This window comes from Portunus trituberculatus, chromosome 50, assembly GCF_017591435.1.
Source record: "Portunus trituberculatus isolate SZX2019 chromosome 50, ASM1759143v1, whole genome shotgun sequence".
Taxonomy (NCBI): domain Eukaryota; kingdom Metazoa; phylum Arthropoda; class Malacostraca; order Decapoda; family Portunidae; genus Portunus; species Portunus trituberculatus.
Window position 1 is genome coordinate 24,270,996 of NC_059304.1, and position 25,179 is coordinate 24,296,174.

At 44.1% G+C, this 25,179-nt stretch overlaps 2 protein-coding genes and 1 non-coding gene across 5 annotated transcripts in view; all 3 read right to left on the reverse strand.

Annotated features, from left to right (window-relative positions):
- Window positions 1–13,958, reverse strand: part of LOC123500074 (SCY1-like protein 2) — a 32,688-nt gene extending 18,730 nt beyond the window's left edge. For 2 of the 3 annotated variants that reach the window (XM_045248715.1, XM_045248714.1), the window contains exons 1-4: window positions 13,810–13,958; window positions 12,030–12,193; window positions 11,153–11,322; window positions 9,413–9,592 (exon numbers count right to left, since the gene is read on the reverse strand). In XM_045248715.1, coding sequence (XP_045104650.1) covers window positions 9,413–9,592; window positions 11,153–11,322; window positions 12,030–12,192 — 513 coding nt within the window. In that variant the 5' untranslated portion in view covers window position 12,193; window positions 13,810–13,958. Of the gene's footprint in view, window positions 1–9,412; window positions 9,593–11,152; window positions 11,339–12,029; window positions 12,194–13,809 lie in introns of those variants that run through there. The other variant, XM_045248716.1, reaches the window with a different exon arrangement.
- Window positions 13,959–17,017: 3,059 nt separating this feature from the next.
- LOC123500075 (histamine H1 receptor-like) overlaps window positions 17,018–25,179 on the reverse strand; it is a 138,598-nt gene continuing 130,436 nt past the window's right edge. The window contains 4 exon segments of the mRNA XM_045248717.1: window positions 17,018–18,597; window positions 18,600–19,004; window positions 20,325–20,415; window positions 20,549–21,816. Of these exon segments, the coding sequence (XP_045104652.1) occupies window positions 17,600–18,597; window positions 18,600–19,004; window positions 20,325–20,415; window positions 20,549–21,067 (2,013 nt within the window). The 5' untranslated portion in view covers window positions 21,068–21,816 and the 3' untranslated portion in view covers window positions 17,018–17,599.
- LOC123500208 lies at window positions 17,182–17,372 on the reverse strand. The gene has a single exon (XR_006673226.1). It is a non-coding gene; the product is annotated as a small nucleolar RNA U3 (small nucleolar RNA).

Genomic DNA, 25,179 nt, shown 5'->3' on the forward strand with positions numbered 1-25,179 from the left:
GCTACAAGAATGGTTCCAGAATTTAAAGGGATGGCATATGAGGAGAGACTAAAGGCAATGGATCTACCAACCTTGGAGCAGAGAAGAGAGAGAGGGGATCTGATACAAGTTTATAAATTGATTAATGGAATAGATGAAGTGGATAATGAGAAACTGATCCTGAGAGAAGAGTATGACTTTAGAAGCACAAGATCGCATAGTAAGAAACTAAGGAAGGGACGATGTCTGAGAGATGTTAAAAAATTTAGTTTCCCGCAAAGATGTGTTGAGACTTGGAACAGTTTGAGTGAGGAAGTGGTGTCAGCAAAGAGTGTGCATAGTTTTAAAGAAAAATTGGATAAGTGTAGATATGGAGACGGGACCACACGAGCATAAAGCCCAGGCCCTGTAAAACTACAACTAGGTAAATACAGACACCTCAGGACACACACTCACCCCATGACCCCATGGGTAAAAGTAATAGAAGACCTATGTGGGAATATAAAATGGGAGAAAAGATTATAATGAAAAGGAGTGAAGAGAATGATTATACAAGACACCCTGACACCAGAATGATACATAAATGGACTATTTGCTTCAACATACAAGACACTAACAAACATCAGGGTGGTGTTCAATTACATGGATAAGAGTATGATGATAAAGATCATAACATCTATAAGATCTAGACTACAATATGCAGCAATGGTATGGTCACCATACAGGAAGAAAGACATCAAGAAACTAGAAAGAATCCAAAGGACCACTACAAAGATGGTTCCAGAAATAAAGGATCTTCTCTATGAAGAAAGACTGAAGGAAATGGAATTATCAACTTTGAGGGATAGACAAGAAAGAGGAGACCTAATAATGGTGTATAAGTTAGTAAACTGTAATGAAAAGACAGATAGCCATGACCTGGTAACACTGACGGAGGATGGAGATAGACGAACAAGAGGACACTCCAAGATCATGAAAAGTCAGTGTCTGAGGAACATTAAAGAGTTTAGTTTTCCACACAAGACAGTGGACATTTGGAATGGATTGAGTGAAGAGATTTTAACAGCAGCAAGTGTGCACAAATTTAGGGAAAAGTTGGATAAATGTAAATATGGAGACAGGTCAGTATGAGTCCCGCTTGAACCCTGTAATATACAAATAGGTAGATACAACTAGGTTAATACACACACACACACACACACACACACACACACACACACACACACACACACACACACACACACACACACACCATGGAGAGCGGACGTGCCTCCTGCTCAGAGTGGCATCTAACTAACACTCCACACGCTAAGCAATGTGCTTGAGTGAGAATTGTTATTGGTATTGAGGGGCAACCAGAGCGAGTGAACGAGTGTACAGAGTGAACGTAGCCTGGTGGTGTGTACATGGGAGTGATCGGAGGTGTGAGAACCTCCACACTCCAAACGACAGAGCGGGAACCACACAAAGGCCAGCCATAGCAGCCGCCAACGCATCCCACCACACACACGTAGCTACCAGGCCTGGCCCCCAGTGACCACACACCCACATGCTCCCAGGAGGAGTAAAAAAAAATGGATAGACCGGTAAGAAATAAATTACCAAATTCAAAATATGTTGATGAGGCCCAGGAGCAAAGCCGAAAGTGGCCAGTCAAAGCATGAGTCCATCTTCAACAGGGCAACAATGCAAGGTAGATTGGTAATGTTGGAGAAGAGATTTGAGGAGTTGGTGAAGGAATTAAAAGTTCAGAGGAGTGAGGAGGAGCAGGATAGAGAATTCGCAAGGCTTTGAAGGAAAGAGTTAAGAGACTGGAGGAAAATGAAAACGATTGGTGGATGAGAATGCACACTTGAGAGTGGAGGTTGAAAAATACAAGAGACGGTTGGAGGAGAAAATGGAGAGAGTAGTAAAGGAGAAAGATGACTTTAAGGAAATGATTAGTGAGCAGAATGAAAGGTTTGAAAGGAATGGGAACTGAAGAAAACACAATGGACTGAGTCGAGGGAAGCAGAGATGGTTGGATTACAAGAAATAATTAAAGATCAGTTGAAGGAAGACAAAAAGAAAGGTCCAAGGAACTGGTTAATGTAATGAAGAATAAGGAAACATTGATAAGGGAAATAGCAGAAAAGAAGAAGAGTGTGTTAATATTTGGGATGAAAGAACAAAATATAACATATAAGCCTAAGAGAATTAAGGAAGAATTAAAACGGTAAGAGATCTGTTCAAAAATCTAAATGATGATGAAAAAAGACCTACAAGAAGAAGTGGAAGAGATCCATAGACTGGGTCCGTATAAGGAGGGAGTGAGCAGACCGATTAAAGTAGTACTGAAGTCACAACAATCTGGAGGATATCCTATATAGAACATCAAAGTTAAGAGAGATAGAAGGTTGTAAAGAGGTGTTTGTGAGAAAGAATAGAAATGAGGAAGAGAGGAGAAGATATAAGGAATTGGTGGAAGAGGCGAGAAGGAAAAATGATGAGCGGTCTGAGGAGGAAAGAGAAAAGTTTTTGGAGAGTTATAGGAGAGAGAGTCAGAAAGTGGTATGTGGAAAGAAGGAATACGGAGAACCCCTAGAGGGAGCAGTGGGTGGACCGTAATGTATACTAATATAGATGGGATACTGTCAAGTAGATTGGAATTGCAAGACTATATGATGGTGGAGAAGCCTGATATAGTGTGTTTGACTGAGACAAAATTGCATGAAAAACAAAGATAAATTTGGATAATAAATATAATATATGGAGAAAGGATAGAGAGTAAAGGTGGAGGAGGAGTTATGATTATGACGAAGAAATAAATAAATGTGGATAAGGTTTGGTATGGGAAGAACAACGCAGAAGTGATAAGCATAAGGATAAAAAGTGATGGAAAAGAATTAATAATCATGGTGACCTATGTACCTCCTAAAACAAATTCTTGGACATTAAGGAATACGACAATATGATCAAGGATACTTTACAGAGTTTGGAAAGTGTATTATCTGGAAAAGAAAGGTGATACTAGTAGGAGATTTTAATTGTAAGGAGGTGGATTGGGAAAATCTAGTAAGTGGTGTTGGAGAGGAAGCATGGGAGAGAGATTTCTTAATCTAATGATGGAAAATATGATGGAACAGAGGGTGAAGGAAAATACTAGATATAGAGGAGATGATGAACCGGCTAGACTGGATTTGGTGTTAACAAGAGAAGTGTACCTATGTGGAGATATACAATACAAATGTCCTTTGGGAAAGAGTGATCATGTGGTTATGGAAATGCAGATAGCAACAACACAGCGAAGGAAAGATGAGACATACAGGAGTGGTAGATTGAATTATAGAAAGATGGACACAGAAAGTTTGAAAAATTATTTCAGAAAATTAGATTGGGAGGAGATGTTACAAATCAGAGAAGTGCAAAAAAATATGAGATTTTTATGAAATATTATAAAGAAGGAGTTATGAAATTTGTACCAAAGTATAAACCGAGAGAGGAAGGAAGAAAGGATTGGTTTAATGCAACTTGTGTTAAGGCTAAGGAAAAGAGAGATGTGGCTTGGAAAAGATGGAAAAGAGCAGGAATATACTAAATAAGGAGAATTATAGAGTGGCGAGAAATGAGTATGTGAGGGTAAGGAGGAGGAAGAAAGAAAATTTGAAAAGATATTGTAGACAAGAGTAAGGAACATCCAAAATTGTTTTACAGGTTCATAAATGGTAAACTTAAAAGAGAGAGTCCATTGAAAGATTAAAAGGAGAGCAAGGGATAGTAGATGACCCTAAGAATATAGCGGAATTGCTAAATAATAGGTTTCAGCAAGTATTTACTAAAGAAACAATGTTTGTAAAGCCTCAGAATGTACAAGGAAATGTGCACATGGATGACATTAAGATACCTAAAAGGAGTTATATAAAATGTTGGAGGAACTTAAAGATGATAAAGCGATGGGACCAGATGAAGTTTCAGGAAAATTATTGAAGGAGTGTAGAGAAGAATTGATTGATCCATTATATGATATTATAAGGTGTTCATTAGAAACAGGGAAGTACCAGTAGAGTGGAAAAGAGCTGAAGTGGTGCCCATTTATAAGGGAGGCAGTAAGGAAGAGCCTCTTAACTATAGACCTGTGTCTCTAACAAGTGTGGTCGGTAAGATTTGTGAGAGGGTGATAAAGAAATATTGGATACGGTTCCTGGAGGATCATAAGTTATTATCGGATCATCAATTTGGCTTTAGGAAAGGGAGGTCATGTGTAACAAATCTACTGAGCTTTTATTCAAGAGTGGTTGACAAAATACAAGAGAGAGAGGGATGGATGGACTGTGTATATTTGGATTTAAAGAAAGCTTTTGACAAGGTACCTCACATGAGACTGCTATGGAAATTAGAGATTTATGGAGGACTGAAAGGAAAAGTGTTAAAGTGGATGGAAAACTACTTGAGATGGAGGGAGATGAGAACGGTAATAAGGGATGCAAAGTCGGACTGGTTGGTGGTGGAGAGTGGAGTCCCACAAGGCTCAGTGCTGGCACCAATACTTTTCCTTGTATATATTAATGACATGCCAGAGGAGTAAACAGTTATATTAATTTGTTTGCGGATGATGCGAAGTTGTGTAGGTGTGTGAAGAGTGAAGAAGATTGTGAAATTTTACAGGCAGATCTGGATAAGATTTGGGAGTGGAGCAAGAGGTGGCAAATGGAATTTAATCTGAGCAAAAGTCATGTGATGGAGATGGGAAGAGTGGAAGACGGCCAAGAGGGTCATATAAGATGGGTGAAGAAGTAGTGTTGAAAAAGGTGGAAAAGGAAAAGGATTTGGGAGTGATAATACAAGACCATGGGCAGTTTGAGGCTCATATTGATAAGATGTTTGGAGAAACGTATAATTTGATAAAAATATTGGATTAGCCTTCCATTATATGGATAAAGATATGATGAAGAAATTAATTAGTACGGTAATTAGACCAAGATTGGAATATGCTGGAGTGGTTTGGTCCCCTTATAAAAAGAAGCATATAAGGAAGTTGGAGAGATTGCAGAGAATGGCAACAAAAATGGTTCCGGAATTGGCAGAAATGACCTATGAGGAGAGATTAAAAGAAATGAATTTGCTTACCTTGGAACAAAGAAGAGAAAGAGGAGATTTAATACAGGTTTATAAACTGTTGAACGGACTGGATGAAGTGGATAATGAGCAAATGATGTTGAGAGAGGAAAACTTAAATAGAACTACGAGATCGCATAGTAAAAAGATAGCTAAAGGAATATGCTTGAAGGATGTGAAGAAATATAGTTTCCCACAAAGATGTGTGGAGGTGTGGAATGGTTTGAGTGAGGAGGTGGTGTCAGCGAGGAGTGTGCATAGTTTTAAAGGAAAGTTGGATGTGTGTAGATATGGAGACGGGGCCACACGAGTATGATACCCAGGCCTAGGTGAATACAACTAGGTGAATACACAGACACACCAAAGATGACACACACCTCCCAGAACACACATAGCAAAGATCACACACACAACTCATGACACACTCTTCTCAATATCACTTTCACACTATCCACAAGCAATCTGGCTATGGATGTCTCACAATGATGTTTTTTTAACCCCTTCGATGCAAGATCATACACGTGTACGAGAATTGGTTCCTCATATACACATACAAGCTCATAAGTGTGTACAAGATTGGCAATGGAATCTTAATAGTACTGTAATACCTCGAGATCCGAACGCCCCAACATATGATTTTCTTCATATCGAAATATGAAGATATTTTTAAGATATGAATAGCCATCGGTAGGTGGCATAGCGATCGCTCGGCTATCCGCCTCCACCCGAACATTCAGCCGGCTTAGTTGTGTATCGTCATTCATGCTTTGTGCATGTATGTGTCTGTGCTCCTCAGCAGTGTGCATTTTTTCTTAAATTTTGTGAAGGAGGCTGAAAAGAAGAAACTAAGAAGAGTCTCGCAATGGATATGAAACATGAGATAATTGCAAAATATGAACATGGTGAGCATATCTGTGACTTGGCCAAGGAATATGGTCGAAATGCTTCGACGATATCCACCATCCTCAAACAGAAGGAGACAATCAAGATGGTAAAGCCTTCTAAAGGCATCACTATTATGTCTAAGCTAAAAACAGATTTACAAAACAAGATGGAACGTCTACTTTTACTTTGAATTAAGGAAAAGGAGTTAGCTGGTGACACCATCAGTGAAGCCATAATCTCCAAAAAAGCTGTATGTAGTTATTTTTACAGACCTGAAGTGGGATGCAGCTGAGGAGGGAGAACCTTCGCAAGGTACAACTGGTGATGAATTTAAAGCCAGTCGTGGCTGGTTTAAGAATTTAAAAAAATGTACAGGCATCCACTCAGTCGCCAGGCATGGCGAAATGGGAAGAGCTGACGTTAAGGCTGCTGAGGAGTTCGTAAAGAGCTTTGAGGCTATTGTTACCCAAGAAGGATACATACTGCAACAGGTATTCAATTGCAATGAAACTGGGCTTTTTTGGGAAGAAAATGACTAGAAGAACCTACATCACCACAGAAGAGAAGAGGCTGCCTGGCATGAAACCCATGAAAGATAGGCTTACGTTAGCCCTATGCGCTAACACTAATGGTGACTGTAAAGTCAAACCATTGTTGGTGTATCATTCTAAGAACCCCAGTGCCTTTAAAGCAAACAAGGTGTTAAAAGCGAAACTCCAGGTCATGTGGTGTGCCAATAGTAAGGCATGGGTAACTTGCCAATTCTTCGTAGAGTGGGTGAACCTTATGTTTGGTCCAGATGTCAAGAAGTACCTTACAGAGAATAATCTCCCACTGAAGTGTCTTCTGCTTTGGACAATGTTCCTGGTCATCCTCCAGACCTTGAGGATGACATCTTGGATGAATTTAGTTTAATCAAATTTCTCTTTCTGCCTCCAAACACGACGTCTATCTCCCAGCCTATGAATCAGCAAGTTATTTCCAACTTCAAGAAGTTGTACACAAAACACCTCTTTAAATGGTGTTTCGAGGTGACTGAAAATACTAACCTCACGTTATGTGAGTATTGGAAGGACCATTTTAACATTGTAATCTGCCTTAAACTGATTGATCTTTCCTGGCAAGAGATTACCATGAGAACCCTGAACTCGGCTTGGAAAATACTGTGGCCTAGTGTTTGTGCTGAGCGTGACTTCAAGGGATTCAAACAGGTACCAGAACCACCTTTTGAAGAGGAGATTGTATCTCCTGGCCGTTCCATGGGGTTTGAGGTGGATGAGGTAGATGTGGATCTGGTGCAGGAGCATGCAGAAAACTCACAAAGGAGGAGCTGAAGAAATTACAAGAGATGATGCACTCAGAGGTGATGCAGGAACTCAGCACTGAGGAAGTCGAGAAGGAGGAGGTGGTATCTTCACGTGAAATTCGTGATATCCTTGCTAAGTGGCAAGAGGTTTCCAATTCTGTAGAAAAGAGACACCCGGAAAAATTGTCTACAGGGAGAACAAGTGCATTGTTCAATGACACGTGCCTTGTGCATTTTAGAAACTTTTTAAAAAAGAGACAGAAACAGATCTCTCTTGATCGTTTCCTTTTAAAAAGACCACGTCTTAGTGGCAATACACCCACTGCAAGTGCGGCCAAAAGGGCCAGACGTGAGAGTGGCAGTGATAGTGATTAGTTTTATAGTAGAACTCATCTGTAGCTACCCACAAGGTGTGGCTCCTCTTGGGTGCGACGTTGCCACTGCTATACCAGTACCTTCTTCAAAGAAAACGGAGTGATGATCGTTCTCTACTTCACTAAAAGAAGTCAGAAGAGACCCAAATACCTATGCAGCTATATAGTACATTAAATGCAATAAAGATTCTGGTTATATACATGAAAATAAGATAAGTAATTTACATGTTTGTCAAATAAGTGCACATACGAGTAGAAACACAGAGTAATATACTGAGTGGTTCCTTGCTTGAGTTAAAGGTAAGAGTGTTGCCCAATATGCTTTTTCTTGCAAGAAATATCTAGTAAGGCGGAATATGAATTCCTTGGTCTGGCTGCGCAAGACAGTGTATGACGGGGAAGCGTCAGGGGGTCCTAAGATGTATTAGACTATAATACATCTTGGGGGGTCCTTCCATGGTGGTGACCAGAGGAGGAGCGAAGTGACACGTGCATGGCGACCTGAATCACCCCCCCAACCTCCTCGGGAATTTCCACCTGGGTCGTGAGTGGCAACGTCGCCTGACCTGATATGACACATCACCGTCCATGTATATGAACTAGCTTAATTTATTTTCGTATATGTCAATTATTTATATCATCTACCACTTAATTAAGGTTTCTGAATGTTCTGAGAACGTTTTTTTTATAATGCTATGATTACAGGACAGTGAGTAGTTTGTTTTTATTGGAGATTTGGCATAGTCTCATGGCAGACATGGCCAACGCCCTATGGGTAGGTACGGATGAGTTTTAGTATAGTGTATGTAAAAAAGAAAAAATAATAAATAAATAAATAACATAATATAAAAAAAACTCCCAAAAATTAGTTTACAGTTTTATGTACCTCTCTCCCGCCCTCCTCCCCCATACTACATATACAAAGTTCTGTCACAGCGTCGGTAAGTACGAATGCATGTTTAAGTTGTTATTTTGGGCAATATAGTACATTTATATCATGCATACAATAAACATTGTACAGTAAGTCCTCCTTATATGGTACTTTGTTATCCGGTAAATTCACAGATACGGTATCCGCTCGTGTATTGTTTACACCGTATTGTAGCGCCACCATGCCACGTGGCCACCACAACAATCAGTCTCTTCCCGTGTTTCCCACTGAACACAAGTGAAATCCTTACGGCGTGTTTTTTGTGGATATTATGAGTAAGGGCTGAAATCCCTACTGTCCCTTAGCCTCGGGAGGGACATCATCTGATAAAATATGTGCCGAGTGAAAGGTAAATAAAAACATTTTCTGTTTATTTCTTTTGCGCAGTACTTTACATTTTTTATATGACTATTTTCATATATTTTCATGTCTGTAGGGGTGACTTTCGACATCCTGGAACACATCCCCTATTATTACATGTTATAATGGTTTCAGTATACGGTAATTTCAATTTGCGGTAAGGTTTTCAGGAACGCATATGTACCATATAACAAGGACTTACTGTAATTATCTTATATTAAATCTATATTTGGTTGGTATTTAAAGCATGTTAATTATTTTTTGGGGTAAATTCATATCACTAGAATGAATTAATTCTATTTCCATCAAAAAAAAAAAAAAAAAAAAAAAAAAAAAAAAAAAAAAAAGGTAAAGAGGCAAGTTGAGTGGGTGGATGTGTAGTGGTTGGGGCGTCTGCAGGAGGGCTTGTATTGAGGAAGGGGGGTAGGTAATAGCAAAAAGGGTCTTGTGGTGAAGGGGTTAAGGTGGTTTTGTTTCCCTCACCTGCATGAGGCCATATTTGATTTCCACATCATAGAGGTTGTAGTCCTGCAGTGGAGGGGGGAGCGGCGAAGGGGCACTGTCTGTGTTGCCGAGGACATTGGCCAGTGAAGCAAACACTGGCTCTGTGGCAAATGCCAGAGTGTCTCGTGACTCTTCCAGGGGATGCTGCACCGTCAGTACCTGAGGAATGGCAACATGGAAGAATCACCATCACTGTAATACTATTGGACACACCGAGTTGACTGACCCATCTAGCCTTGAGAAAATAGGAAAACTATAAATTGAAAAGCAAAGATTATCTAATGAAATAAATACACTGCTATAGTATGTCATTCTGGCAATAAGATATTGCAAAGACAAACAATATAAGTGTAATGTAATGTAATGTAATGGTAATGGAAGGTATTACCAGACATGGGCATGATTATGAAAATTGATTAGGATTTGATTTTGATTATGGTTTGGAACACTTTTTTGATTGTGATTATATTATGGTTACTTGCTTTTTCACTTTTCTGATTATTACTTGAGTTTTGCTGTTTTTTATTAGGATTATCTTTTCTTTTGGGCATGATAATGATTCGATTATGATTATCATCAAATTTTGCTGTGATTATTTACAAAAAAAATAATGATTAACAACAGTACATTTCTCACACCAGCCTTGCTTATATAAGCAATATTACCACTGTTCTTTAGAAATTATCACAACAAAGAACTTGATATAACCACAAAGGTATCTAAATTTCAATTATTACAAAAGTCTCAACTTGGATCCCTTCAGTTAAAATAAAGTTTTCTTTCATTACCAAAGCTTGTGGATGATTTACATTATGTTACTGAATACCAAAAGATATTGAACCTGATGTTTGAAATTTTGTATTATTGGATTTGGTGGGAAACCCAGTGGTCCACTTTGTACCACTGGTCCACTTTACCCAACCCTCCCCTGTATCATGTTAGACAAGCAAGTCAAAACATGAGATGGTGCCGATGCATTCAAAACATACTTTGACTTGAAAGTAAAGTGTTTCATAGAAATTATAAATAAATAATTACAATAATCACATTTTAATCAATGATTATTATCAAGAAAATTTGATTATGATTATCACGGCAGAGTAAAGTTTGATTATGATTTTATTATGATTACACAAATTTTATGGTTTTTGATTATGATTTGATCATGATTACATAATCACAGCCATGGATTATAATTTTTTTATTAGCACTCATAATCATACCCATGTCTGTGTATCACTACTCATGCCCTTCAAGAAATTTGCAGCTTTTTACCACTGACAAAGAACATTATGCAGAGATGAACATGATTATGAACAGTAATGTGGCAGTGTGCATGTGTAATTCACCTCGGTCGCCTCCTGGTCACCCAGCCAGTCTTCCCCATTACGGAACGAGCTCAGAGATCACAGACCAATCTTCGGGTAGCACTGAGATCACATCACACACAACACACACCGGGATAGTGACGTCACAACCCCTCGAGTTACATCCTGTACCTATTTACTGCTAGGTGAACAGGGGCCACACATTAAGAGGCTTGCCCATTTGCTTCACCGCTTCCCGGGACTCGAACCCGGCCCTCTCGATTGTGAGTCGAGCGTGCTAACCACTACACTACGTGGTGTGTGTGTGTGTGTGTGTGTGTGTGTGTGTGCGTGTGTGTCTGCTCACTCACCTTAGCATCTTTAAAGCCCACCACAACGGAGCCATTCATACCTGTGGGTGTCTGAGCCGGGTGAGCTGTGACACTCCCTTCCTGAGGCGGTCCAGCATGGCCTCCCGCTCCTGCTTGTCCCAACGGTCTAGGATCCGCTTCTCAAAGACAAAGATTGCTGCGTCTTGCTTGGTGGACTTCTTGTGGCCTTTGTAAACCTTCCATACAAGGCCTGCCGGTCAGGCACTCTGCTTCAACAACAACCCAGTACATACAATATAACTCAATAAGGTGACTAAGTCACATGGAAAATAGTTCACCAGTGGCATAGCTAACATGGGCGGAGGGAGGGTAGTCTGCCCTAGGCGGTACTTTTTGTGGGCCACACTTTGGGGTTCACAGTTGTCAGTTTTACATTATTGGGACTGTGTGCTACTGGTAATTAGACCTAAGCCCATATTCTTGATACATACAAGCCTAGATCTGTCTTTATTCAATAAAAAGCAGATGATTTGTTATGAATATATATATATATATATATATATATATATATATATATATATATATATATATATATATATATATACACACACACACACACACACACACACACACACACACACACACACACACACACACAAACAAACTCCAAGGGGTTAATGTGGAACGTGGATTGTAATATTGTATTACTTTTAGGAAGGGCAGTAAACTGGAAGGTCATGAGCTGCCCCAGGTAGCAAAAGTACTACGGTAGCTATGCCGCTGTAGTTCACCTAATGAGATGAACAATAATGTGGCAGCCACACTGTTCCCTCCACACAAACATTCCCCACTAGGTGCACTCTTCCCCATAATGCAAATCCCAGCACATGACACATAACACAGTACATTTGTGTAATAGCTTTCTGGTGTGGACCATCACTATAGGCTGCCCCTCACCTGGTCCTGCTGAAGCCACGTGGGCTGTGGCCTCAAACTCCCGTGTCACTGGGTTGCCTGGGAGGTAGTTGGAGACCTGGGAGGCAATCTGCACAGCATTGGACACAGCACTGGTGGCTGCACTGCTCATGCTGGAGCGCAGCTTGTTCAGCATCGACTCCATCCTGCAGAGGTTTAAGAGCCAGGATAGAGAAGTATTATAAACACAGAAAATCCACATCAAGATAAAAGGTGTAAATAGAACACACTTATCTGGAAGGTCACAACTCACAACCATGAGATATTTGTTGTGACACTTGAAGATGAAGTCAGAAAAGATACAACACTCTGGAGAATAAATGTTGAGGTGACAATCATGATCTGGTAACTAGTCAGAAGGTGTACCACATGAATAGCTGTACAAAACCAAAAAAGATGTCTTAGATATAAAACATCCATGTTGTGTTGTGATAAACTGCAGTACTTAGTAACAAAATAATAATACCACCTACAGACAGATGTAAGGAACTGAAATGGGTGTAGTGGTCAGCATGAGGCTTGCCAGGAGGGAGTGTGTGGGGGTGCTGTTTGAGGAGGTAGGGAGGTTAATGCTGCCGTGTGAGTCTTACTCGACATTACAGCAAGGCTTTCTGTAAGAGGCAGCTGAGGTGAATGTCTCTTCAGTATGGACGATGACAGCTGTGTTCCAAGCAGCTGTGGCAGCAGTGGCCTGAGCAGCAGTGTAATTTGGTAGCTACAGGTGCAAGTTGTGTCTTCATCAGTAAAGAATGGTGCATGGTGTATCAGTGTTTGCATTATTGTAATAATTTGCAGAGACATCTGTTTGTCTCTTTGTGAGGTGGACATAGCAGTGAGACAGTGTGTGTAGCTCAAGGACATTTTTTATGTGCCTTGAGGAGACAATTGCTGCATGAATTATAAATAGCATTTTTTTGCATCAAATCTTGGAGATGAGTAGTCATTTCTTTCTATTATCAGGAATACCATTTTTATTTGACTAATATGAGTGTTAAGTTTGTGACGAGCACTGAGGGTGACAGTGGGCAGTACAAAGAGGATGTCAGGTTTAGGATAATAATTCCCACCAAGAGCAACAGGCATCCTGGCACTATCATTCACTGAGTGACTCTGCATCACCAGGTGTGTGCATCGCATCACCATAGGAGTCCATCACTGCACACCGAACAATTGGTAATGTGACCTCCACCACCACCTCAGGACAACACACCTGATGGTGACCTTGTGTGGCAGCAGGACGGCCACAACTCACCATCACTGACTCAAGCCCTGGTGACCGCCTCAGTGTGTGGGGAGTGCCAGCCGCAGGTTGGTGTGCATACTGCCATGGCTCTCACCGTTGTACCTGCACTGCCTTGTCCCTCCTGGCTACCCTAGGATCAGTTTGTTTGAATGTCAATACTCAGAGGACGTGACATGGAGCTGTGAGTGCTGTGAAAGGTGTCACGCAGAGCGGAAGTGAGGGGGAGGTAGGAGGAAGACGCCACAGTGTACATATGTACCAGTCTTACTAAACACATCACTGGACAACATTGCATCACCCAGACTGGAAAGCCTACCTTGAACAGACCAATTAGCAGGTTAGGTGAACACAGTAGCAATGGTGTATGAAGGGGGTGTACCACCAGTGTGAAATGTATCCCTTTAGTCGCCAGCCAAACCTCCCCTCCCCCCTCACCTGTGTCACGGCCTGGCCAGGTGTGCCCCGCCCCTGTCTGCCAGCCACACCCACACCCACACCCACACCCATTCCCTTCCTCACCTCGCCCGTGTGATGTCTCTCTCCTTATAATGAGCTCTCTCTCACTGGAACACCGCCACAAGTCTCCTCCACGGCATACACGTCTTACATGGGCGCTGTGTTGACACTCGGCCACTAGACACTTGTGGGTTTGGGATTTCCGACTTTGCAACAGTGCTTGATGTGTTATCTCTCAGTTCATTTCTCACATCACAACATAGGATGGAATAAACAGACAAGATAAGGGACTTTGAAAATATTTGTATTGTTTAATCGCGTTTGAAAAAGATGATTCAATGGAGAGAAAGAAAGAAAGATAGAAAGAAGAAAAAAAAAAAGTGAGAGGAGGTTTAGGAATACATCTCTCATATCCTTATGTTGCCTCAGACAGGTTTACAGTGATTATTCAGTATCATAGATTTACGAAAACTATCGATATTCAAATAGCATAATGAGGAAGGCTGACTGAGGTAAGATTAGGAATGGGGAAAAAAATCCCTCCAATTAGCTTATTCATTAAACAAGATATAATTATTTATGGATGTGTGTATGTAGCACAGACGGCTCCCTACTTGATGAAGCAGCCTTACTACCCTTATTTTTGCCTAGAGAGACAAGTCAACTCAAGGAATTTCAAAAGGTAAATATCATTGGCTAAAACTTGTGACGTAATTAGGCAACACTTTTCGAAATCCCACTCCATGTCTGCCTCCATATCCCTATTCCGTTCTTGTTGCTGCATTTTTCATACCCAATCCATATCCCCTCCATCTAATCCCACATCACCCGCCCCCTCTCTCTCTCTCTCTCTGACAGATGTGTAGCCACGTTTGTACGCGTGTGCTGCCTATTCAACCCTTCATGTCAATTTATCATTACTTCTTTAAATAACGAACATTTCTTTTTAACCAACGTTCACCTAAAATAAATGCGTAATATAAAACAGTGAAATCTCAATGAAAACGAAGGTAAAAACCTGACCAGTTACACGTGAACGTTGGTCCTTGTACTCGTTGTTATCTCCAGGCGTCAATATCACTGCCTTATTGTAGTACTACCAGTTTGGTTTGACAAAAGCTGTCTGTTATCCTAACACTCTTTTGGCTATCCTTAGGGGATAGTGTGCCTTCATCTCTCCATGTCAACTTATTATTATTCAGCTTGTCACTCCCTTATGATACATCATTATAGTCTGGTTTGCCTTCCTCTCGTTGTTGTACTTGTTGCCCATCACCTTATAGCCAGCTGCCACTCCTTTATGCTGTTTTGTCTTCATTTATGGAAATCATAACTGAACATAAACAATAACGCAACTTAATCTCTCTCTCTCTCTCTCTCTCTCTCTCTCTCTCTCTCTCTCTCTCTCTCTCTCTCTCTCTCTCTCTATATATATATATATATATATATATATATATATATATAAACTTAAACAAATCGAGAGAGAGAGAGAGAGAGAGAGAGAGAGAGAGAGAGAATCGCACAAACATGATCAATGAACCAACCAAAACAAACCAGAATGAAGAAAATAATCAAGCAACACCACACGAACCTACATGGCAATCCGTAAAATCTGAGCAAACGTGAACTTACAGTTTTAATTAGTGTTCCAAATGACAATTAATAATAAAAAAAAAAGTGTTGATCTAAGAGAAACACTTTGGAGGGAATGAGAGTAAAACCAAGGCATCGTTTATCATAGTGTAATGTGGTGTCGTTGAGGGTGGTGCACAGATTACATCAGTACGGGGTCATCACTATTATAGGGAGAGGGGGAGGGATGAAGCTTCACCCGGGTTATCCGTTGCGAGACAAACAATGGTCGCCTATGGTCCTTCACATCTGGCTACCTAAGAGTTACTTTTGTGACATCGTAACTTGTGATATATTGGTGTGTTTACTGGATACAACTGTACGTCACTCCTCGCAATCCTTACAAGACAGAATCGACATACAATTAATTATTAATTATTATTCATCTAAATTCTATACAGACACGGTACGTTGGTTCTCTTGGCGTACAATCAACATTGATGCTTGCTTTGTCTGTTTTGTGTCCTTATCGTCACGTAAAGACTGGCGTTCTGCTTGTGTCGTCAGGCTGCCTGGCTGGCGCTAACCATCAACACTGCCTTCAGCACTACAAGCAGTACGTAATAATACCTCACGGTCTCTTTGTCTCGTGCACTACAGCGTCGCCTCTCACTTCTCGCTGAAATCATCACGTTTACGAACTATTTTTGTTCTTGACCTTAGAGAAAGGATAGCGCTGGTGGATGTATGCTGACCTTCATATTCATCAGATGTTATCTACATTTTTTAAAATTCCATTATTATTCAACATACAAGGAAGTCTGAGGGATAACATTTTATACAAGGGGAACGTCGACCCCGCCTTCATATTACATTTTCGTGTCTCCCTGCGTGTAAATAAATATAATGATGACGAAAACAAGACAGGAGACAGGCAATACTGGCGTAGTGTACATACAAGTTATTTCAGTGTGGGAAGGGAGAGAGGGAGGGAGGGAAGAAATTTAGGTACATAACCGTGGTTCAGACTGAGGCTGCATCCTTAAACGCAGTGTTCTCTTATTAGTAGTATTTGTTAAATGCCACAAGATAATTGATACAGGATCCATATGTGTGTTTTTCCTCTTTAATGGTATATGGCCCTTGTTTGATTATAACTAAAATCATCAAAACATCCTCGAACGCTCCAGTGAGCTGCACTACAGCCTGTTCAACGTTTAGGAATACAGAACTGAGGGTGACGCTATAGGTTAGGGGAAAATCGAGCTGTCAACTGGACTTTCGCGATTTTCGTTATCTTTCGCGTTCTCATCCTTCATATCCTTATTTCCTTTACGATATCAGCGGTAGGAAGGCAGTCAAAATGGTGATAGGTAGCAGAAGAAGGAGGAGGAGGAGGAGGAGGAATACATGTTACAGAGGAAGACGTAACGTAACTTTCTAACGTGCTACATTGTAGTGACATTGAACTGTTTGTACATTGCGAGTTTACAGTGAGTCGAAAGGGTGAGGGGCTTACTCTGGTGGTGGTGGTGGTGAGAGAGAGAGAGAGAGAGAGAGAGAGAGAGAGAGAGAGAGAGAGAGAGAGAGAGAGAAAGAAACCACCGTTTTGTTATTCTATGATCAATGTATCCCACCCCTGCCTCCATCCTTCCCACCCCCCCTCTCTCTCTCTCTCTCTCTCTCTCTCTCTCTGGTCATTCAGGCACTATGTCGCACGAGTTGAATGGGAAGGAGACAGAGGTGGTGACTGCAGTGAGAGGGTGGTTAAAAGGTTACATGGGAGGAGAGGGGGCTTTGGCGGGCGTGCTCGCGGGCGTATGCACACGCGCGCACACGTGTACACACTTATTATTATTTTTCTTCACTCAGTCTTTGCCCGACCCACCACACCCTCTCGGATGTGGACGGTCCTCAAGCCTCAGGATGATCCACAAGGCAGCTTCCCGTTCAGGCACGGACACTCAACCTCGTCATCGTGGCATGAGATTACACCAAGTTTCGGTCAAGGAACTTGGCAATCATACTGTAGAAGTGATTCTATGAAGTATCACACACACACACACACACACACACACACACACACACACACACACACAGAGATGCCCCTAGACACACTGTACACTTAATTAAGAGGCAAATGAAGAACGGCAGTGAGGGTTGTGAAGTACACATGAAAATACGTATAAGCTTATATAAAGGTGTGTGTGTGTGTGTGTGTGTGTGTGTGTGTGTGTGTGTGTGTGTGTGTGTGTGTGTGTCAGTGTGGGCTGCCGTAGGGTCAGTGACGGGCAGCGATGGTGGGGAGTCTATGGGCGTTGGGCTGCGTTGGGGGCTTGCGGGGCGGCAGGCGTAGCATCCTGGCAAAGGCGCGGCGGAAGTTGTGGTTACAGAGAGGGTAGAGCACCGGGTTGAGCGCCGAGTTGAGGTAGCCGAGCCAGATGGTAGCGGTGTGCACATGTGCAGGCACGCAGGTCTCGCACATCGCCATGATGAGGAAGAGGGTGAAGTAGGGCACCCAGCACGCCATGAACGCCCCAACAATCACCCCCAGCTGCCGCGCCGCCTTCCGTTCCTTCACCAGGTTGACGCTGCTCTCCACGCGCCTCCCCGCCCCACCGCTGCCACCACCGGCGGCACGCTTCTTCCTGGTACCGTTGGAGGAGGTGCTGGAGGCGTGGGCGCTGGAATGCTGGCCGCTGTTGTCGAGGCTACCAAGGCGCCAGCTGCTGTTCCACTTCTGCTCCCGCGGGCGCTGCAGCGAGGAAGCAGAGGGATCCCAAGTGGGATGGGGCCTCGTGCTGCTTTGGTAACAATGGATGTGATTCTGGTGCGGCCCCAGGCGGTTATTGTTCATTTGACGACGCAGAGACTGTTGCTGCGATGACTGCTGGGATCCCAGCGAGGACTGCTGAGACCCTTGTTGCTGCTGCTGCTGGGGGAAGTGTTGGCTGTAGAAGTATTGTTGTGTGGGGGAAGTGTGGCCAGAGTCCTCGGGCAAGTACTCCACGCTCACCACCACGCCAGAGAAGTAGGAACAGTCATGGCGCCCCGGGGAAACCACCGTCAGGCTGCAGAACTGACTGCGCTCGCCGGAAGTGGTGGTGGTGGTGGTAGTGGTGGTTGGAGTGGTTATTGTAGTGTTAGGGGGAGAGGTTGTGATGGCGGGAAGATGAGAGGAAGAGAACTGGGCGTTACGTGCCGAGGGTGGGGGACGTGATCCCCCTCGCTCTGCCTCGCTGCAGGAGTCCGTGGGAATGTCGTGGGTGGTGAAGGGACGCGGCCCAGCGCCTGGCGGGTCTGCACCTCGCGGAAGATGCGGCAGTAGAGGTACAGCATGAGCGCCGTGGGCAGGTAGAAGTTGAGCGCCGCAGTTACGGCTTTGAAGGCGGCACTGTTGGAAAACTCAGTCTCGCACACGTGTGGTGGGTGGTGCCTCACGCCGCCGAGAGCCAGGTGGTGCCACGCCAACACCGGCACCAGCCAGGCCGTCGCCGCGGTCCACGAAGCGCCAATCATGACCCAGGCTCGCCGCCGAGTCCGTCGTCGCAAGTATCGCAGCGGCGCCGTGATGGACCAGTAGCGGTCCAGGGACAGGATCACCAAGTTGAAGATAGAGGCGGTGGAGGCAGTGTAGTCTGCGGCCAGCCAGAACTGACACACCGCCAGGCCCAGGCGCCACTCACCTGCCGGGATCAATCAACACAGGTTTGTACAGTCTGCTCCCTACATGATGAAACACTTTTCCTACCTATATTTCTAACTAATGTGAAATTTATCATCTTAAATTATGATATTTACCTATTAAAATCCCCTCAGCTGATATTTCGCTCTAGCTAAAAATAAGCGTAGTAAGGCTGGTATATCAAGTAGGGAGCAGTCTGTACACATCGAAGTCTTACCCTGGTTAATGACGTGCTCATGAGTGCACAAGCTCGAGCGCGCGCGCTCACACAGCTACACACACACACACACACACACACACACGGCCCGGTAGCTCAGTGGTTAGAGCGCTGGCTTCACAAGCCAGAGGACCGGGGTTCGATTCCCCGGCCGGGTGGAGATATTTGGGTGTGTCTCCTTTCACGTGTAGCCCCTGTTCACCTAGCAGTGAGTAGGTACGGGATGTAAATCGAGAAGTTGTGACCTTGTTGTCCCGGTGTGTGGTGTGTGCCTGGTCTCAGGCCTATCCGAGGAAATAATGAGCTCTGAGCTCGTTCCGTAGGGTAACGTCTGGCTGTCTCGTCAGAGACTGCAGCAGATCAAACAGTGAATCACACACACACACACACACACACACACACACTTAATTAGGTCTCCAGGCCCCGCATTACCTGCGGGGCCTCATCAGTGTGCTGCATTGGCCAAGTTTTACCTGTCCCCTCGCGTGACAGGTGACAGCGGAGGTGCTCCCCACACTGCTATCACCACAACTCTTTGGTACATTGGGCGCCCTCCCATTACATCTCTTCCAATCGCTGTGACGCACGCCTCCCATTACTCCTCTCCCACGATAATCACACCCAGCTGTTCCCTTCCGTGAAGCTTCCCTCTCTTCCTCCCTCCTATCATACCTCTCCCAGCACACCTGCATCCTTCTTGACTCTCCCACACCAGCACACACACACACACACACACACACATACACGGCCCGGTAGCTCAGTGGTTAGAGCGCTGGCTTCACAAGCCAGAGGACCAGGGTTCGATTCCCCGGCCGGGTGGAGATATTTGGGTGTGTCTCCTTTCACGTGTAGCCCCTGTTCACCTAGCAGTGAGTAGGTACGGGATGTAAATCGAGGAGTTGTGACCTTGTTGTCCCGGTGTGTGGTGTGTGCCTGGTCTCAGACCTATCCCAAGATCGGAAATAATGAGCTCTGAGTTCGTTCCGTAGGGTAACGTCTGGCTGTCTCGTCATAGACTACAGCAGATCAAACAGTGAATTACACACACACACACACACACTCCACAAGCGCATGCCCCTCACGCCCCTTCCAGCTCAGTCTCACCCATCATGGCGTAAGCGGCGCTGATGGGCATCACGATGACTCCCACGGTGAGATCTGCGGCGGCCAGACTCATGATGAACAAATTGGAGACCTGAAAGAGTGGGTGACTTGTAATATTTTTTAGACATGTCTATGGTATCCTTACTTTCCTTCCTTCATAGTTGTTTTTCAAACTCTTCCCTCCCCCAACACTCTCTCTCTCTCTCTCTCTCTTTCTAACTCACCGTCTGCAGTCTCTTCTCCGTTCTAATGGCGTGGATCACCAAAGCGTTTCCGACGGCGGTACAAAGAGCCAGCGTGTAGAGGGCGAGTCCCGTGATGGCCAGCAGTCCTGGACTCCACTCGTCCGCCCCACGCCCCGCTCCGTCAGCCCACCACCCTGAGCCTCCCTCGCCTTCTTCGTACAGCGTCACGTTGTGGTTCGGCTCTCCAAGACTCAGGTTCCAGGACGAGGCGGTGCTCCAGGGCGGCGCGTCACTCCAGCGGGATACAGCAGCGTCCCAGGAGACAGTCGTGGCCACGCGGAACTCGATCAAGCCACCACTGCCGCCCTCCTCGATACCATACTCCACTTCCCTGGCGTGGCCCCTGGGCGTGGACGCATGGGCAGTGTCCAGGGGCGGAAGATACTTCGGGTACACGGCGTAGGAGTACTTGAAGCCCTTGGTGCCATTGGAAGAGTCGTCCACTGATTTGAAGGGCGTCGTGTCAATCTCCGCCACGATAGAGGAGGGCGGGCCCATGGCGACCCCTTCCAACCCTCACGACGCCTCGGGTCCACTCTTCACCGCCTCGCCCATATCTTCCTGGCAGAGTCCACAACTTCTTTCGATCTGCCCACTCCTTTCTCCTTCCATTCTTCCATGATTAATCGGTGTGGCCTTTGAACCTCGCCGGTGCGTCGCCCAGTGTTGGCAGGAGACACGAAGGCGTAGAGATAAAAGTGCCACCACGCGGGTCTTTCTGACAGAAACACGGACTACAGCCACGCTACTCCACGGCGAGAACCACCAAATAACTAAAGTTTCCCCATTTTGGTAGAATTATGGCTTGTTGCTGTCTAGGCTAGCCTCAAAAATTTCTGATTCTTTATAATGCAAATGACGCACTATGAAGGGACGCAGGTAGATTCTTGCATGGCTACCGGCAGGGGGCGAGAGGACAAAAGGTTATTCTGTGCAACACCCCAAGGGAAACAATAACACTTCCGGTCTCATGACGAGTGAACCATCACGGCACTGATCGCTACAGCAACTCGCAACACCAACTCTGGGATCGGTTGTCACTTTCGTCGTCGTCGAAAGAAGAGAAGAAAAGAACAAGCTCCTCTGACGTGGGGCAGGTCACTTCGAGGCACCGTAGAGCAGAGGAGGGGTCGTGGCTCTTTCGAAGTGATGCCAAATGACGTTACGGCAGAAAAAGGCTGACGAAGAGGAACGATTCCATTTCTTCCGAGCTTAGCTTCCGTGGCGGCGAGTGGTGGTCCGCACACCTGCAAGGAGACGTGGGATTAGAGCAAGGCGTGAGAACAAAAGGGAAAGGATTGATTAGATTGATTTAGGATCTTAAGACGGCCCAAAAACTAGGTTATTGCCTCAAAGAGACGGGAGGAGAGGAGAAAGAGGAGGGAAAGAAGGAGGAGGAGGAGGAGGAAAAGAGTAAGAGAAGGAAGTAAACCAGAAGAGATGGAGGTTAGGTACGAGTACGAACCTGTTATCACCAGAGAAGATTATTGATTACCTAGAAATTCTCTCTAAATGGATCACGGAGAGCAGCTACCCGGCGGTCAGTGATATGCCGCGGAAGAGGAAGAGGAGCAGGAGCGCCGAGGCAAATCTACAGCGAACCGGAGGGAATCAACGAACACATTTAAGATGGCACACTCAGGGCGTCACTCACTCATGGTCAGAGGGATTCAGTTGACTTGTGTGGAATTTCAAACACAATGCAAACATTTAATTCTGTGACTCTAATCCAGTAATTCGTAAACTGCCTAATTTTGTTAGATACACCACGCATTCTGAAATTTGTCTCTTAGTGAGCTTACGCTACACTGGCAATGGGGTCGATGCGCTGTTACACTCAAGATGTACGGAGTCGGACTGTTCCTTTAACCGGCACTAAGCAACAAGCCTCGAGAACCACAGCTCTGATAACTGGAGGGAGAAAGGAGGCTTCAGAGAGGCACGCTGACCTAAGCATCAGTGAATTATGACGGGATGATTCTAATTACCAATGCACTTCACTAGAGAGACGAAAATTACGCGTCTTATGAGTGTTTTAAGGAAGGAAAGGGAAACATGGAGCCACAATTCAAGGTAGGAAACCATTTTCATATACAAGAGCGTACGAGTAAGAAAAATGACAAAACTACAAAATATAGCCAGTTATCTTACACAAGGCAGCTCTTGGAAAAGAAAAAGAAAAAGAAAATGAAAGCCAGTGAAAGTAGGAAGGAAAGAGCAAGCAGCAGCCCCACAATGACTAGCCATGAATGAGTCAGCACTCGACCTGAATGTTTGAAGTTGAACAGTCGCTACTCAGGGCAGTGAAGCACGAGACTCGTTATCGCCACCACTCATCGCTTTGACGCGGCGCCGAGGATAAACTCCTGCCCAAAAGTAGAGATTCTTCACCACAAGGCCGCCGACCTGTGAACACGCCAGGAGGAAATACAACTGCTCACCAAAAAAAGTACGAAAAGCTGATGTTCCGATGCCTGTTATAAATTATGTATGTATGTATATGTGTGTATGTATATATTGCTGCCACGTATTAAACACAACCTTAATATGCTGTAGTGGAAGCTGTTCAAGTTTTGAAGGATATCTGTATGATTCCGTTGATAAGCCAATAAAATTTCTGCATTGAGAATATGGGGAAAAATCAAGAAAATCTATTCTGTTAAAAGTCATAATGAGAAATCAAAGTGAGATCCTTAGTATGGTGAATATACTTGCTTGCTTTTGTCTTGAGTTGTGCAGTGCTTGGTGCTTCAACACAAAGGAAGAACAAACAACAACAACAGCAACAACATCAACAACAACAACAAGCAGGCCTCCCGAATCTTGATGATAAGCTATACACTATTGATAAAAGCAGAGTTATTGAATAGAAAACAGTGGAATAACTAGTGGAGATGCAACCTTGAGACTGTCAATGTATACACACAAACGAACACACTCCAATGACTCATGTCGGTTCTCTCTCTCTCTCTCTCTCTCTCTCTCTCTCTCTCTCTCTCTCTGATTTATACATAACATGAATTTCTAAAACAAACACAATCACAAGGAAAAAATAAACGAAAAGTGAGGTACTGCAATTTTGATTTCTTTTCTTTTTATTTGAGTGATTTTTCCTTGGTAATCTTACGCTCGATTCAAGAGAGAGAGAGAGAGAGAGAGAGAGAGAGAGAGAGAGAGAGAGAGAGAGAGAGAGAGAGATAGTTATATCGACATGGTAAATTAATCTGGAACTTGTTAAAGATACAAAATAGAAAGAAAGCCTAACAAAAAACAAAAATATCCATTGCTGCAGCATGTTGCTCTTGACTTCCCGCCACCAGCAAGGTAGAGGTGTGGTGGTGGTGGTGGTGGTGGTGACCTTGGTGGTACTGGTGGAGAAGGGAATGTGGAGGGAAGGAGTGGAGTGGAGGGGACGAAACGCTGCCTGTGGTCCTTAGCAATATCGACTTCCACCTTTTCCAAACGTTGACATTATTGTTTTCTTGTTGTTTTCTTCGTAACTTCTCGTAATGCTATGGTGAGGTTGTATTGATATGTGTGTGTGTGTGTGTGTGTGTGTGTGTGTGTGTGTGTGTGTGTGTGTGTGTGTGTGCTAATGTGGTACCAATAGTATTTGCCCTCCGAACGAATCATTAAAGACAATATTCATATATACACTTATTTTTTTTCCTTTTCAATATTGACGTGTAAACAATAACTATGAGTGAATGTTGCCACAGACTACAGCCACAAACCACACACACACACACACACACACACACACACACACACACACACACACACTCACTCCACTCAATCTGCTTGGTGTCTCGTTTCAAACTGACATCCACTAAAGAGATATAGGAAGAAAGAAGAAAACAATGTAACTATAATTATCTTGAGTAAGAGTAATTTAACTTTGCTCATTCACACACACCGACACACACACACACACACACACACACACACACACACACACACACACCATTAGGGCCATGTGTCTATCTTTTCCCCACCGTGCGACACAATACAAACAAGAGCAGTGACCTCTGAAGAGCACACGTAACTCTGCTGACACTGCTCACTGCCTCACACTTCTATACCTCCTCCATACTCGGCCATTGTATATTATCTTACCACACACGCATTAAAGGACCGCCGCTTCACACAACGTACTATTCCTTCTCTAGTGTACTGTATCTCGAAGCAAACCTGTGCATTAGCTTACCCATAGCGCGTCACAGGTACTAACTATACTGCTGGCATTCACCGTGGCGGCAGCAGCAGCAGGTGTGGCGATGTTCTCATCATTTCCTCGCACAAACTGGTCACTCAACTCCCACACACACTCTTCATATTCCCACAACTACAACTGCAGTGCCTTTCTCATTCTAGACAAGTGTGACTGCGCGTATATGCGGCTCCAGGCAAGCAAGGAAAGCGTAGAGGCCTTGGACGGCAGCAGTCAGGCCTCTCACTTCAGTATTCGGAGAAGGCGGAGTAAGAGGAGGTCGGGTGATACACTGGAGGTTGGAACGGTCGCGACTTGAACTCCGGAGCGGGGAGGAGTGGCGGAGACCGTGTCTGTGTCGGGAGTGGACGCGAAAAGGGCAGCCTGACGATCAATGGAG